At 39.3% G+C, this 13,683-nt stretch overlaps 1 protein-coding gene across 1 annotated transcript; it reads left to right on the top strand.

Annotated features, from left to right (window-relative positions):
- Positions 1–6,160: 6,160 nt before the first annotated feature.
- On the top strand, positions 6,161–8,408 carry LOC111337203 (SMAD family member 6). Its single transcript, XM_022943457.2, has 4 exons — positions 6,161–6,827; positions 6,996–7,061; positions 7,165–7,248; positions 7,478–8,408. The coding sequence occupies exons 1-4, from the start codon at positions 6,431–6,433 to the stop codon at positions 8,059–8,061; spliced, it is 1,131 nt and encodes a 376-aa protein (XP_022799192.1). The 5' UTR covers positions 6,161–6,430; the 3' UTR covers positions 8,062–8,408.
- The last annotated feature ends 5,275 nt before the right edge of the window (positions 8,409–13,683 follow it).

Below are 13,683 nucleotides of genomic sequence, written 5' to 3'. Positions count from 1 at the left end.
GGGGGGGGGGAAGGCTTGATCCAGTTTTTTTTGTTTGGCAGTAGTACAAGGGCAGTCCGTTTTATATCGAACGTTCTCACCACGGATAGGCCCTTATCGATTGTGCTCGCATAATTTTTGGCATAATTTGGAAAAACCAGCATAATTTTTGCACTTTTTCTAAAAGTAGCACGCTAGCATAATCGGCATGTTTTTAGTTTTTTGAAGGGAAGATACAAGAGTCATCACTTGCTTGGTCTCTTAAGATTGATTATTTTCAGGTCCTGTCCATGGTTCAGTCTATTTTCCTTCGTCTGGGGTAGGGAAAGAAAGTTACCGTAATACACCAAATGCAAATATGGCGTCCAGTTTGAGTTGCCATTGTTCTGGACTCCCTATCCTCGTCTTCGCGTGAAAACACAAAAGGATTATTAAATGTGTGAGAGGCTAGTGAGTCCAGAACAATGGCAACTCAAATTGGACGCCATATTTGCATTCGGTGTATACTGCGTCGTTGGTCGTCTAGAGGACTGGGCACAGTGGAAGTAAAGATTGCGTCGGTCTCAGTTCCCGCTTTCACAGGCAAAAAATGGTGTCGAGCAACTTAGAAGGAGAACAGCTGCCTGATAGGCCACAACCCGCTCAAATTGCAAGAGATCGGAGCCTAAAGAAAACCAACAGCACATGCAAGACCAGGGGGCATCTGACGCAAAAAAAGTCCCATTACATGATCGCATCAATCAATTTCCAGGTCATTATCTAAGTGTTAGAGGCAACACGATGTTTTGCAGTGCTTGCAGAGAAGTTGTTTCATATAAAAGAGCATTTTTTCATCCCATTGTACTTCCGAAAAACACGCCAGTGAGGAAGAAAAGATCAAGAAGTCGAAGTTGAGAGAACGAACCATTACAGGAGCACTTTGTCGAGAGAAGCCGAGTCATCAAGACAAAGTGTGTAACTCAAATGCAAGATAAAGGAAACACGATGTTTTGTTAACAATAAATATATAATTCTGGGCTTTAGACTAGTTTTGTGTGTTTTATTTTTAAGTATACACTAAGAAAAAGTAGCATAATTTTCAAGAACGAGCTTAACTGAGCATAATTTGAAAAAAAATCGGGCACTGTTAGTAGCATAATATGCTACTTTTACCAGTACAATCAATAAAGGCCTAACTACGGACATTATGGACAAAGGAATGAGGTCAGTTTCAATTATTGCTGCCGGAACCAACAGTCTAGATGAAAATCCAAAATATAGGAATTTTACAATAATAATAATAATAATAGTAAAAGCAAGATGGCAAGATGATCAACTGAGCCTTGAAAATTGTTTTTCATGGCTCAATAAATGGCAATGTGCTCCTACCCACTGTATCGCAGGCATCATGGAACTGTACGAACAGCTCGCACCAGCAAAGGTCTACATGGCATACAAGACTGGAACAACGGACAAGAACTTGACGATGTCAAATGTAGAATGTGTGGCAAAGGTCCTAAGAGCATGGCAATGTACTCGCTGGATGTCTATCATTAGCTCAGTCCAAGTACTTAGAAAGGCACAATTTTGCTCTTTGAAAGTGTTCTTCTTTGAGATGCTCAAAGACCTAGAGCTCGCTGATAGTACTTCGCCATGGTTCTCAGATGTGAAGCCCAAACCTCTTTATAAGTCACCTGATGATAAGGCATACTGGGATGTACCAGTATATGCTGATCATACATACGTACAATCTAATCGTGTGGATGCACGTTTCATCGACCACAAAAACAAGAAGGTACTCATGGTGGAAATGAGCTGTCCTTGGATCAACAACAGAGACAAGAAAGACAAAGAAAAGACCAAGAAGTATGGAGCACTTAGACTTGAGCTAACAAAACAACACCCAGGATACAAGATCTCACAAGTAAACGTCATTATAGATGTACTTGGATGATGGTCTAAAGCTATGGAAACTGAAACGAAGGCTTCTCTGGTACAAGATACAAAGAAATATTGCTGAGAATGCAGAAAGCTGTATTAAGTAGCACTCTGAACATTGCAAGAACATTTAAACTGGTTACATCGTAAGAATTTTAAGGACATTATGATTTGGTTTTTATGAACAGTATTTTATGAACATTTTAGGTTAAGGAAATTTTAAGAACCGAACAATAAATCATGAACATTTAAAAAAAGAACATCTTAGTATTGGGCCAATTGACACTTTTATCGTTTTATATTGATCATTTATATTTAAGTAGTATTAGATATTATTATAGTTAACAGTCCTGTCATGCAGATAGGCTACGAATTTTCGCCCTATCTTGCTTAGCTCACTAGCATCCAAACGTGTATACTGCATAATAAATAATATAATAATAATAATAATGATTATCTTATAAAGCGCTGTTTCTACACTGAACCAACAGCACTTTACAACAGTGAATGATGTAACATTAGAAGAAAGCCTAAAAAACAGTTAATGATTCTTACAATTCAAAATAATTTCTAAAAAGATACGTCATAAGGGTAGATTTAAAAGATTCTGTTGACTTGCAACGTTTTATACTTAACGAGAGGAATATAAATATAGAGGCAAGACCGATACAACGTAGATAAGTTTTAAGACAGAGCATTATATTTCGGCTGGCCAAACCAGCCTTCTTCAGGTGCAATGGGAATTGACATAGAATAAGGTGGTACTTAGGTAGCTGTATAATGTAATAGCGGAAATACGTAAAACTAATTTGATTGACAATGAGATAATTAAAAATAGAAATAGAAGTAAAGTAAGGTAAATTGAATAAATTAAATAACTAGAAATAAGAATAGTAGAAGGAAAACACTAAGACATTTCTTCGCAAGCGTTAAGGCCATTGGGATGAATAGTATTGCCTCTTCAAAATAAAAAGGCTTCCCTGGCCTGAAGAAGGCTGGTTTGGCGAGCCGAAATATAGTGCTCCGTCTTAAAACTTATCTACGTTGTATCGGTCTTGCCTCTATATTTATATTCGTTATTTTGGGCCGATTAGATCACTGTTGATCCAACGCACAAGAGTAGGATTATCGTCCACTTTTGCTTGCTGAACATTTCACAGTTAACGAGAGGGTATTCCACAGTTTTGGCCAATGAAGGAAAATTAAAAGCTCGCTCCCCATATGTTTTAAGTTGGCAGCAGGGCTGGCGCGGGGCTCCTCCCAATACACTCTTGGAGGGTGTAGCACTATGAAATTCTGATCCGAGTTGAGAGCACACGCGGCGATGAACATAGAGAGGGATACCAGCGCAAGTCATTATTTCTTGAAACAACTGCAAACACAGTAAGATCAAAAGAATTTGCTTGCTGGCAGTCTGGGAATGAGGCTAGTTCCCAGTCGACCAATTCCTACAACTTACTTTCAGTTCCCTATCAGTTGCAAGACACCATAAAAACTCCACGAGGATGAGTTGCCGTTCCATGATTCTGGTCACGGACTAGCAGCTACTCTAATCTTAATCTATGTGGTAGGAAAAAAACATCTTAAATATTCTATCAGGTAGTTTGTTTCTCAGAGGGAAAACTTGAATCCAGTAAAGGAAATCTTAACTCGTTAATAATAAAAAGAAAACAACAATCAATCTATCGTTTAAAAAATATATATATTGCTCACGCTAATACACTGCAGATAGATACGTTTGTATTTGGATACTTTCATTATAAAATTTAATGGTTAAATTGATAATCAAATTAATTATGATTCTTGTCATCATCATAATCATTATCATCACTAGCCTCATTAGCATTATAATTAGCATAAGCATTGCTATTTTCAATTATTGATGTTATTTATTTAGTCGGTTCCTTCATATGGAACAATAACGACGTTTAATTGTTTAGGAAATTCGAGGTCAAGGTGCTATACCGGGAGCAGACAGGTCAGGTTCGGAAGGTTTTTTCTTTTTCTTGGGATTACATAACAATTTTATCATCAAATGGGTGTGGGATAGGATTATTTACAATAATGCTAGATAAAACTCGAGTAAGCTCAAAGAGACTGAAACGAGTTAATCTCTCTAATAGGCTTAGGTAATGCTCTCGAATATTGGATTATATTTGAAAAATCAAAAAATTTCATGCTACTGTTTTTCTAGTGCCCTCCAGCTTACCCTGAGGGAAAAATTCGGGTATTGGATAAAAGTAAAATTTGATTTAACGCTCCTTGCCTTTTTAATTAATTTAATTTCATGAAATTTTTTTCCTTTTGTTTCGCTTATATCGTATTTCAAAGGTCGGTAAATGTTATCATATTATCATCATTTTTTTTTTATTGCTTTGTAAACAAATTGTATTCAATATGGTTTTCCGAATAAAGAGCAAAGGGTCAAATACGCGCTTTAAATAAATCAGTGTAAGGTGGTGGTGGGGGAAGAGGGCCGAGTGGGGGGAGGGGGTCGGGTGGGGGGGAGGGTGCCGGGTGGGGGCAGAGGGCCGAATGGGGGAGGGGGCCGGGTGGGGGGAGGGGCGTCAACAATGGCCACTGTACCCATTGATCATAAGCGCCTACCCAGAGCCCGTAGCTCCATTTTCTGCCTTTAAAAGCACACACAACCCACAATTCCTCTATTCGCTCCGACGAAGGGCTAACGCTCGAAACGTCAGCTTTTATAGCCGTAACGGTGGCCAATTTACCATTTCAACTTTGTTGATATATTCAAATTATTTCGTTACCCCCACCGACGCAGCGTCAAACAGTTTCTTATTCAGATGTTGTGGACAGATTACTTCTGAATAGCTCACGGTTTATACAGACTGGACACCCCAAACGGGCGAAAACGATGATACTTGTAACCAGGATCCTCTTTTTTTTTTTTTTTCAGGCGACAACGAGTGGCTCTGAAGACGAGTGGGGTTAAGCAAGCTGTAGTTGCAACGCATTCTTGAATCAAAAGTAATCCGATACAGGCCCGCCCCAAATCGTGAGCGCTTGTCAACAACCGCTTACACATGGGTGGGGACGGTCAGTGGGTCAATGACGAGCGAATACATTTGAAGCATCTAGCTTTTCATTCTTTTATATAATACATCAATAAATAGAAATTTTTTCCTGAAAGGCTTCGCACAGCAGGATACTGTCATCTTCGGGAAATAAATTGAACCCTTTCGTGTCTGAGTTGAGTTGGAGTATTTACACTGAAAATATTCAAATAGACAGATATGTAGATAACACCATTAGAAACGATGCTAAATCATATTCATACGTCTGCCATTATTCACGCGACACCCCTAATCAGATTGTTTTATATTTTAGCAGGAACAAAAATAAGTAAAGGAAACGTATCCCTCTTTCCTATGGCATATGAACTAAACATTCACCTTTCACCACATTTTTTGACTCAACGGTTTGAGTTTCAATAGCGCTTCAATTCGCTGTTTTCATTTTGATTCATTCTCCTCTGGAAACTTCTGTTCAATTTCATGACAGGCTATCTCAGACATAATTCCACACTTGCTGACAAAACGCCATGATATGAGCATATGTTGGCTTTGTTGAAAATTAATCCCCTGACCTAAACACAATTTAATTGGCACAAATTATTAAAACTAATATTTGACTCGATGGCGGCTTTTAAAGCGGCGAAGAGCGGCTTTCGATTTTCATTGAAGTGGTAAGAGACACTAAAAACTAATTCTTTGTGGGTTTCACAATTCAAAATCTGATCTTATGGATCGCGAAAATAATGAAATCTAAAGGAAAACGAACTTATATTAATCTTGTTAGATCTTGGAATAACTCCGTGACTTATGCGGGCAATAACCGAAGCCTTAATTAAAACCCGCAGTGGATTTTCATTCTAAAATTTGGTATTGAAGTGAATTGGTTTTCTAGACGTAAAAAAAGTAGACAATGCCTTCATAAAAATGGGTTGCGTCAGGATTGAGAACCATCGTCGATCCAAAGCGAATATAAGAAACGACTCGCCAAACATCTGGAGCGGCCCACGGGATTTTTTTTTAACAGCTCACCACATGGTTTACACAAAATACCCCCAATCTACAAAGGAACCAGACATATTTCGAGCAAACAAAGTGAAATAAGCTCATTGTGAATTCGATCTTTGGGGGGAGTCAAGAGTGATTTCCGTCGATCAAAGTCTCCACCAATCATCTGACAGAGAAGTTTATTGAAATTGTTATTTGCGTAACACCACATCAGACAACTATAGACGCGCCAATGCGTCTAGACATTCACGTGACAATATTTCAGCCAATAAGAATGTTTTAACTATTTGCTGCACGTCGGCAAGTGTTACCGTTGTGCACTATGGTTTTGCGACGAATTAGTTGATGTGAATCTGCTAGTTCTTTACATGCTGTCTAGACGTGTAAGTTTGCGACGTGATCGAGGAACTTAAATTTTCCTTCGCATTTTAGGCCACGCAAATCTTTCAGATTGGCTGGATGTGATCGCTAAGAACAAATGTTCAGCTTATATGTTCAAGTTGTTGAGACTGGTGAACAAACTGTCCCTACTCGAGAATTACTTCGTTCTCACAGGCCGCAAGGATTTTTCGCCTGAGGAAAGTGCCGAACTGAAGTCAATAACTCATTCCATCTTAAAGCGACTCAACGACAGTGAATTCACGGCTCTGCAAACGGCGCTGGAATCGAAAGGCGGCCTTCAGACGAGTTGTATTTTCTTTCCAACGCACGAAAGACTGGGCAAGCGCGTAGTTGTCGAACCGCAAGTTGTTTTGTACCGAGTATTTCGATTGCCGCAAGTTCGAAGCTCCTCGGAACTTAAGCGTAGTCCATGCTGCTCGACACGAAATGGCTTCGACAAGAAAGTGTGTATCAATCCTTTCCACTACAGCACAGTCGTGAACACTGGTAAGTTTTAATCCATCGAATTCGAAATCTTGTTCATAGCGACTCTTGTGGCACTGTTTGTGTACCAGATTTTATAACATTTTTACCATCTCATTTGCATACGAGACAGGCCTTTCTCGCTGTGTCGTTTCCCTGTTTTCGATCATTTTGTTCGTTTTTATTTCATAGGACCATCTAGTGGGATTTATACAGCCCTACCCAAGGCCATGGAGGTTAAAAACGACGAATCTTCTGGTATGTGCTTTGGAAATTCGGTGTTAATGGAGTTTCGTGCGTGTATCCGTTCCAGACACTCAACCCGTCGGCTTCGCTCACTTATTTTCCTTTTACTTTGCAGGATTTTTCAGTAACCATACTCAGTCGACAACTTGCCCCATGGATAGCCAAACCTCCTACACAGAGTCTGCTCCGCGGAATATAGGTATAAAATTTTACATACCTTGCTTTGACCTTTGCGGTGTTGTGTCGAATATTTACTCTTTCATTCGATCGATTGTGAAGCCTCTACTGTCAAACTGTTTCACGAGTTGCGAGTGAGTAACCCCACTCCATCGTATTGTCAATTATTTATAGAATCCAAGTTTTTTGGGCTTTTACGGGGTGATCTTGTGTTCGAACGCGAATTGACTTAATTTTGGATACAATTGCAGGGGCAGATTACTGCTATGCGACGGAGAAAGGTTGGCCAAGGCCGTGGTGTTCAATCGCTTATTGGGAGCAAAGTGAAAGAATTGGACCATCTTTTGAAGGAACTGCTGATGTTATCAACGTATTTGAAAGTCTACCCGAGCCCAGTGGGTTCTGTTTAGCTGCACTCGATCGGCGAAGTGATGTTCCCGAGCGAACTAAAAGAGTGAGAGAACAGATCGGTTATGGCCTGCAGTTGACACGCGAAGTTGATGGAGTTTGGATTTATAATCGAAGCGACTGTTCCCTATTTGCAAATGGCCCAACACTTACTTATTCGAACGAAAGCATCGCTGGCGGAAAAGTTAGACATAATATTCTGGTGCATAAAATTCCACCCGGATATTCGCTCAAAGTGTACGATTATAAATTAAGCCCACAGGTATGCCGGGCAGTGGACAGCGCTGGAGTGAGATGTTATCACCCTGAGACAGTGCGAATAAGTTTTAAGAAAGGCTGGGGAGTGACATCAACTTGTGAATACCGTCAACCGCTTGTAACATGTTGTCCTTGTTGGATCGAGGTACATCTGTCGGTTGCGCGGTAACACGCGTGTACGAGCGAGACCAAGATAAGATCCATGTAAATGTTGATTTGTTTATGTGGCGGCTTCCTTTCGATCGGATCGTCTAACATTTCACAGAGTTATAGAAACATAAGTATGATACCTTCATAGAGTATATTATGTATATTGTATATAGAATATTGACTGGCCGAAAATATAATTTAAGGACCTAGTCCGTGAACGAACTAAATTTGGACAGCGAAGAAGTAGACACGTCTCCATAGGAGAGAAACAGATCCTTTAATTGTACAGCGTACTGTTGTTTAATGTTGTTACGCGAGTGAAAACAAAAACACACCAAAAATGAATATATTATATTTTCAATCACGGCTCGTGTTGTGATTAAGTTTCCTTGAATAACGAAAGTATTTCGGCATCTCCAGTGTAGGTGTTGAGTGCATTTTGCGCCCAGAAATTGCTCTGATGTCATTCAACCCTAATCCGTCGCATGCGGTTGACCAGACATCCGAGTAGACCTTCCGTTTCATTTGTCAAAGAATAGCCTTGTTTCTGTTTTACTCTGTAATTTTTGGCTACGAATGCAACATGCTGTTCTTAAAACTTGTTTATGGGTGAAATGAAGCGTTCAAAATCTTTCAGACAGGTAGCTTATCATAAAGGTTAATGTTTAGTACTATCTTTTGACACAACTAAGCTATATATTCATAGTTGTCAGGCCGAAACCACTTTGTATACATTACGGCTGATAATTCATTCGATGTTGACTGAGTAAAACCCATTTATGGCGAAAGACTTGAAACAGGCACGCGCGCGACCAATGTGATGCCTCGTCGCCTTGGGGCAATGAACAAATCTAATATTTTCTGCACCATCTGAGTAATATTCGCGCTTCATAAACCTCGCTAATCTTTTGGTGTGATATTGAGCTCACTTTTGACTAGTGGAGTACAAAAGAGTGAGCACGTGTTTTGCGCACCCTTCTTCAGAACATGCGCCGCTTTTATGACCTATGTGATCCAAAGTTGGCACACAGATTGAAATTTCGAAAGATCACTCATCGGGCAACGGAATTGTAACGGCAATGAGCGCGTAATATGCAAATGTAAAATTGTTTTGCTTATTGATTTGTCTACAAGCCCGATTGTAAGCATGAAAATACGGATATAACGCCGATGTTTGCACGCACTTTCTATTGACACTTAAAACAATTCTTCAGTTTTTGTGATCAGTAGTTAGGTAAGGACGAGATTGCATGCAAATGACGTTTTCAAGGTGGCTTTCTCGAGACATGGGCGGTGTTGTGGGAGAATAATTTTCAGACATCACAAAATTAGATCCATGATGTAGATATTAAAAGAGAAAGGAAGACTTGGCAGCTGTTGTTTGCTTCTCAGGAAAGCGACGGGGTTTATTCTTCGGTGTGAAAAATTTTATATGACAGCATTTTAACAGACTTAACACGTAGCTTTTCAGCTATGGCCTCCAAAACGAAACTGAACTGTTCTCAAGACCATCTGCACCTTGACGTACCAAATTAGACTGTCTCAAAAACACTGTTATATGTAATTAAGAGTTTCTCGAAGCTTTCTTTGGGCTGAGTTTTAATTTCTTCACAAGGCCTAATGAATTTATTCAAAACCTGCTTGGTGGTGTGAAAATGTCTCAAAAAAGCCACAATTTAATCACCCACCGTGATGAAAAAAGTAAGCAACGAGAACATTTGATAAACTTTGTCTCAAAACAAACCCGAGGCTGAGGAACACCTTTGGCGAAATTTTCTCATAGAATTATCTGATCAAAGGCATGATTAGGAAAAATATGCTTTGGTGAATTTCATGTTTTGGTTGTAATACACGACAAATAAATTCGAACGGAAGCTGCTCAGGATAATTTAAATACGTCCCAGACATTACATAATGTACAAATTTGGACAAATGTTGCGTGTTGATAATGAAATCCTTTCGAGAAAGCTAAAATGTTGGTTTCACCGCTCAAGGAAACTCGACCATAAGAGATAATCCTGTGAAGTTGTTTTCTAGACGAAATAATATACGTTTTCATTGAATGGAATATCAGAGGGGTTTAACTACCGTCTTCCTGTGTCTCACACATTGTACAGACAATGGACGCATTCAATTGTGTCGGGTAGCCATGTTTACGGTCAAATTTTGAGACACACCGGTTATACACGCCCTGAGCAGAGAGCTGAAGGAGTTCTTTTTTTTTTTCTTTCTATGACAGCAATGAAGTTGTTCTTTAGACACCCCGCAATCGCATTTCGGCCCTAACCCCAACGCGTGGTGGGGGACCACTCGTTGAGAAACATATTCAAAAACGTTAATAGTGTAAAAATAGTTGAATTTTTTCAGTAACTGGTTTGGAAATTTTTTCTTTCACTTTCAAAGGCTTTAACTGGCTATAATGTTAAAAATTCAGACTTCAGTTTTAGAATAGGGTCAGTCTCAAGGTACCTACAAGACAATGTCTGGTGTATTCTTATTCAAATTACGAACAGCTGAGTCTAGTAATTCAAACAAAATCTTGACAATTTGCCACATGCCTGTAAACACGCCTCGAAACAAAACGGAAAGAGACAAAAAACAAAAACAAAAAAAAAGGGAGAATTTAGAAGTTTGTCTCAAGGAAGCCTTTTAGCTTGAGATACTGTCTTATACTTAGCATAAACAAAACAAGGAGTCGGTAGAAAAGTTCAGGATTTCGAGATCGTGTATTTTAACATGATCCGAGAGCAATTGGCTTTTATCTACTCCTACGCGACCTAACCACTGTCTGAGTATTTTAATTTAATGTGGCGGACTATTAACTACACTGGCTGAAAACTGCTTCTATTAGCGTCGTGTTTCCGTGTGGCTTGATGACCTTTCACCATTTAATAAGTTTTTTCTACTCAACCAGCCCAAAAGTATCATTTTTTTAACCTGTCTCTCTTTCATCCGTAATTTTTCTACACGATATTCGAAATTTAAATACGAAAGAAAAAGTAAGGACGAAAAAATGGCCAGTCATTCTTACCACATCCGCAACAGATGTGTATCCTCGAAAGTGTCAGCGCTGAATCATTAAACTTACAAAAGCTCTTAGTTTACCATAATCTAAGCTAAAGGAGGTGCCGCTCATCTTTTTGAAGTTAACAGCCACGTATAATACTTTTTATTACCCTATTCTCTTTCATAGCATCTCTAACTCTACGACACCTGCAGTGCATGATTACATGCTCTCAAGAATATGGCATCGACGCTGTCTGCTAATTGCATTTACAAATAGAATTGTCCCATCGGCACTTTTAAAAGAAACTTTCGATTAAGGACGAGTAATCCCCACAAATTACATGGTTTCCCGTCGTACTTAATTGCATGGCCGTTAGAGGGCTAAATAGTGTCCCTTTGAGCTATATTCAAGACATAATGGTCTTAGAAACATCCTTAAAACAAGGTGCGCATCAATTTTACATGTAATTGTTTGAACAACGGGGAGGGGGGGGGGGGTGGGGGTGAAAGAAATATTCCGGTGAGAAGTAGAATATATCGTTACTAAAAATGTGTCCAGCTGTTTGTCCAAAGACAATAAAAATCAACAAAGCATAATCCTTAAATGCCAAGGATTCGAATAATGTCGCCTACCCCGTCCTTTTTCTTTCCGTTCAGTGTGGTGCATTTTAAATTGCTCAATAAAGTAAGCACAAGTGTGCCGGTACAGCTTGCGCAGCAACATAGGCACAAAAACAATTTGATCCTGGCACGAGCTAACCAGTATGTCATTGTCTACAGAAAAACGGCTTTCGCACGTATTTCGTATCAATGGGCGTGTCTAGAGCCCCTTCATCAGTTAACCATTTCATTCAGACAAAATCAGCCCTGGTCGACTGAGGCATGTTTGTGATTTTTTTGTCACAGGAATTTTTTTGCTCAGACTGACCTTGTCAATCTTAAAAAAAATTATGACACTTGTTGGAAAGAAACTGTAAAAAAAAAAAACGATCCTTGTCAATATCTATCTAATGATGTTAGATCGGCTGAGGGGCAGTCTTTATTACTTGTCTCGGAATGTTAGTTGTGTCCGGTTTGCGTAAGGATAATCACGAAAGACGGCTCTCTGAGGACAGGGACCGTACATGTTTGACGGCAGATTATAATACCGATGTCGGACAATTGAAAACTATTGCGCAAAAAGGTCAAGTTATGAGACATTTTTATTTAAGGGCGGAAATTCTGCGCTTGGGATTTCGCTAAGTGTTGCACGATGTTGAGTTAATCTCGTTGGCCAATTTGAATTGAATTCATAAAGTTACTGATATCGATTGTCAGATAGTATCACGGTGCAAGGAAGTTGAAAGTTGGAAGTTGAAAACTTAAGTGCTGCACGAGAGTGTCAGAATTTTACTAACACTGCCCACGTAGAACAAAGTTGGAATTTCTTGTGGATCAAGGCCTGAGAATAAAAGGCAGTTGCGTCAGTAGCCATCACCTATTTAAATATTTGTTTAATCGTTTCACTACAGATCTGTCTACTACCACCTTTCAGTTTTTCTAAAGAAGAAAATTGTCGCTCATGTCCACATTTTTTCTTTCTGAAAGATGTTTTAGTCTAGAGTCGCATATTGATTAGACAGATCAGTTATTGATGGCTTTCACTAGCTACGTAAAACAAAAACATAGAGAGAAGGTCTTAAGGACTATAGAATCAGTGTGCACGCAAGAATTCATTTGGCTTCGGTGATTGTTGAGAGAATGGTTGAAGTAATTTTTCACATTCAATCTTTGACGCCAATCTCTGATCCTCGTCACAGAAACAATTAACCTTTGCGAAACTTTAATAGTTTAGGCAACAGTCAGGTACGGAAATGTTACACGCGACGATTTTGGACACAACATTTAAAAGTCGGGCTACCATAGCTGCAACATATCGCCGTTAAAAATGTTTGCGTGGAAAACCCTCCGAGTGTCAATATCAAGGATTATATTCTTAATTCAATAACATGAAGTTTCAGTCAAAAATCGGCGATAAAAAAATTAGCTCTTGTAACACTGCGCAATCATGCATAGAACGGTAAACCCCTGAAAACACTCTTTCTTAAGCTTCTTTGAAGAACACTGCGGGGCTAGCAGAACTCAGGAGCTTCCACGGAGGTTTGATTGTCGGAACTTAATTTTTTTCGTTTCCATTCGAATCGGTGAATCGAAGACACCGTCCTTCAGACTCGGCGTTTATCATACGGATTGTCATTGTGAAATTAATGCAGGTAACGGCTTTTTTATTTATTCATACTTGCAGTTAAACAAATTTGAATGCGGTACATTTTGAGATTGAAACATTTTATTCAAAGGGGAGATTAAAGGGGACCAAAATGTGACTGACTTGTCCTACTAAATACTTTTTGAACTGAAAGCGCATCTATGCGTCGTAACAATTCAATGACTTTTTTGTCCTGAATTATCTCATGGCACACCTTCCGTTTCAAAGACATTAACTGATTTCTTGTTGCTACCTACCCAATTAAGAGAGCTGGCGAGCTTAATTGGATCTTGCGCAGTAAATATAAACGTTGTGGTTTTAAGCTACTCAGGGGGGACACTTCAATACTCTTACTTGGATATAATCCAGGAAATGTCTGTTATACTGGTC

This window comes from Stylophora pistillata, chromosome 1 (assembly GCF_964205215.1).
Source record: "Stylophora pistillata chromosome 1, jaStyPist1.2, whole genome shotgun sequence".
In the NCBI taxonomy this organism is placed as follows: domain Eukaryota; kingdom Metazoa; phylum Cnidaria; class Anthozoa; order Scleractinia; family Pocilloporidae; genus Stylophora; species Stylophora pistillata.
The sequence above is the reverse complement of the archived record's forward strand: the minus strand, read 5'-3'. Positions and strand labels throughout refer to the sequence as shown.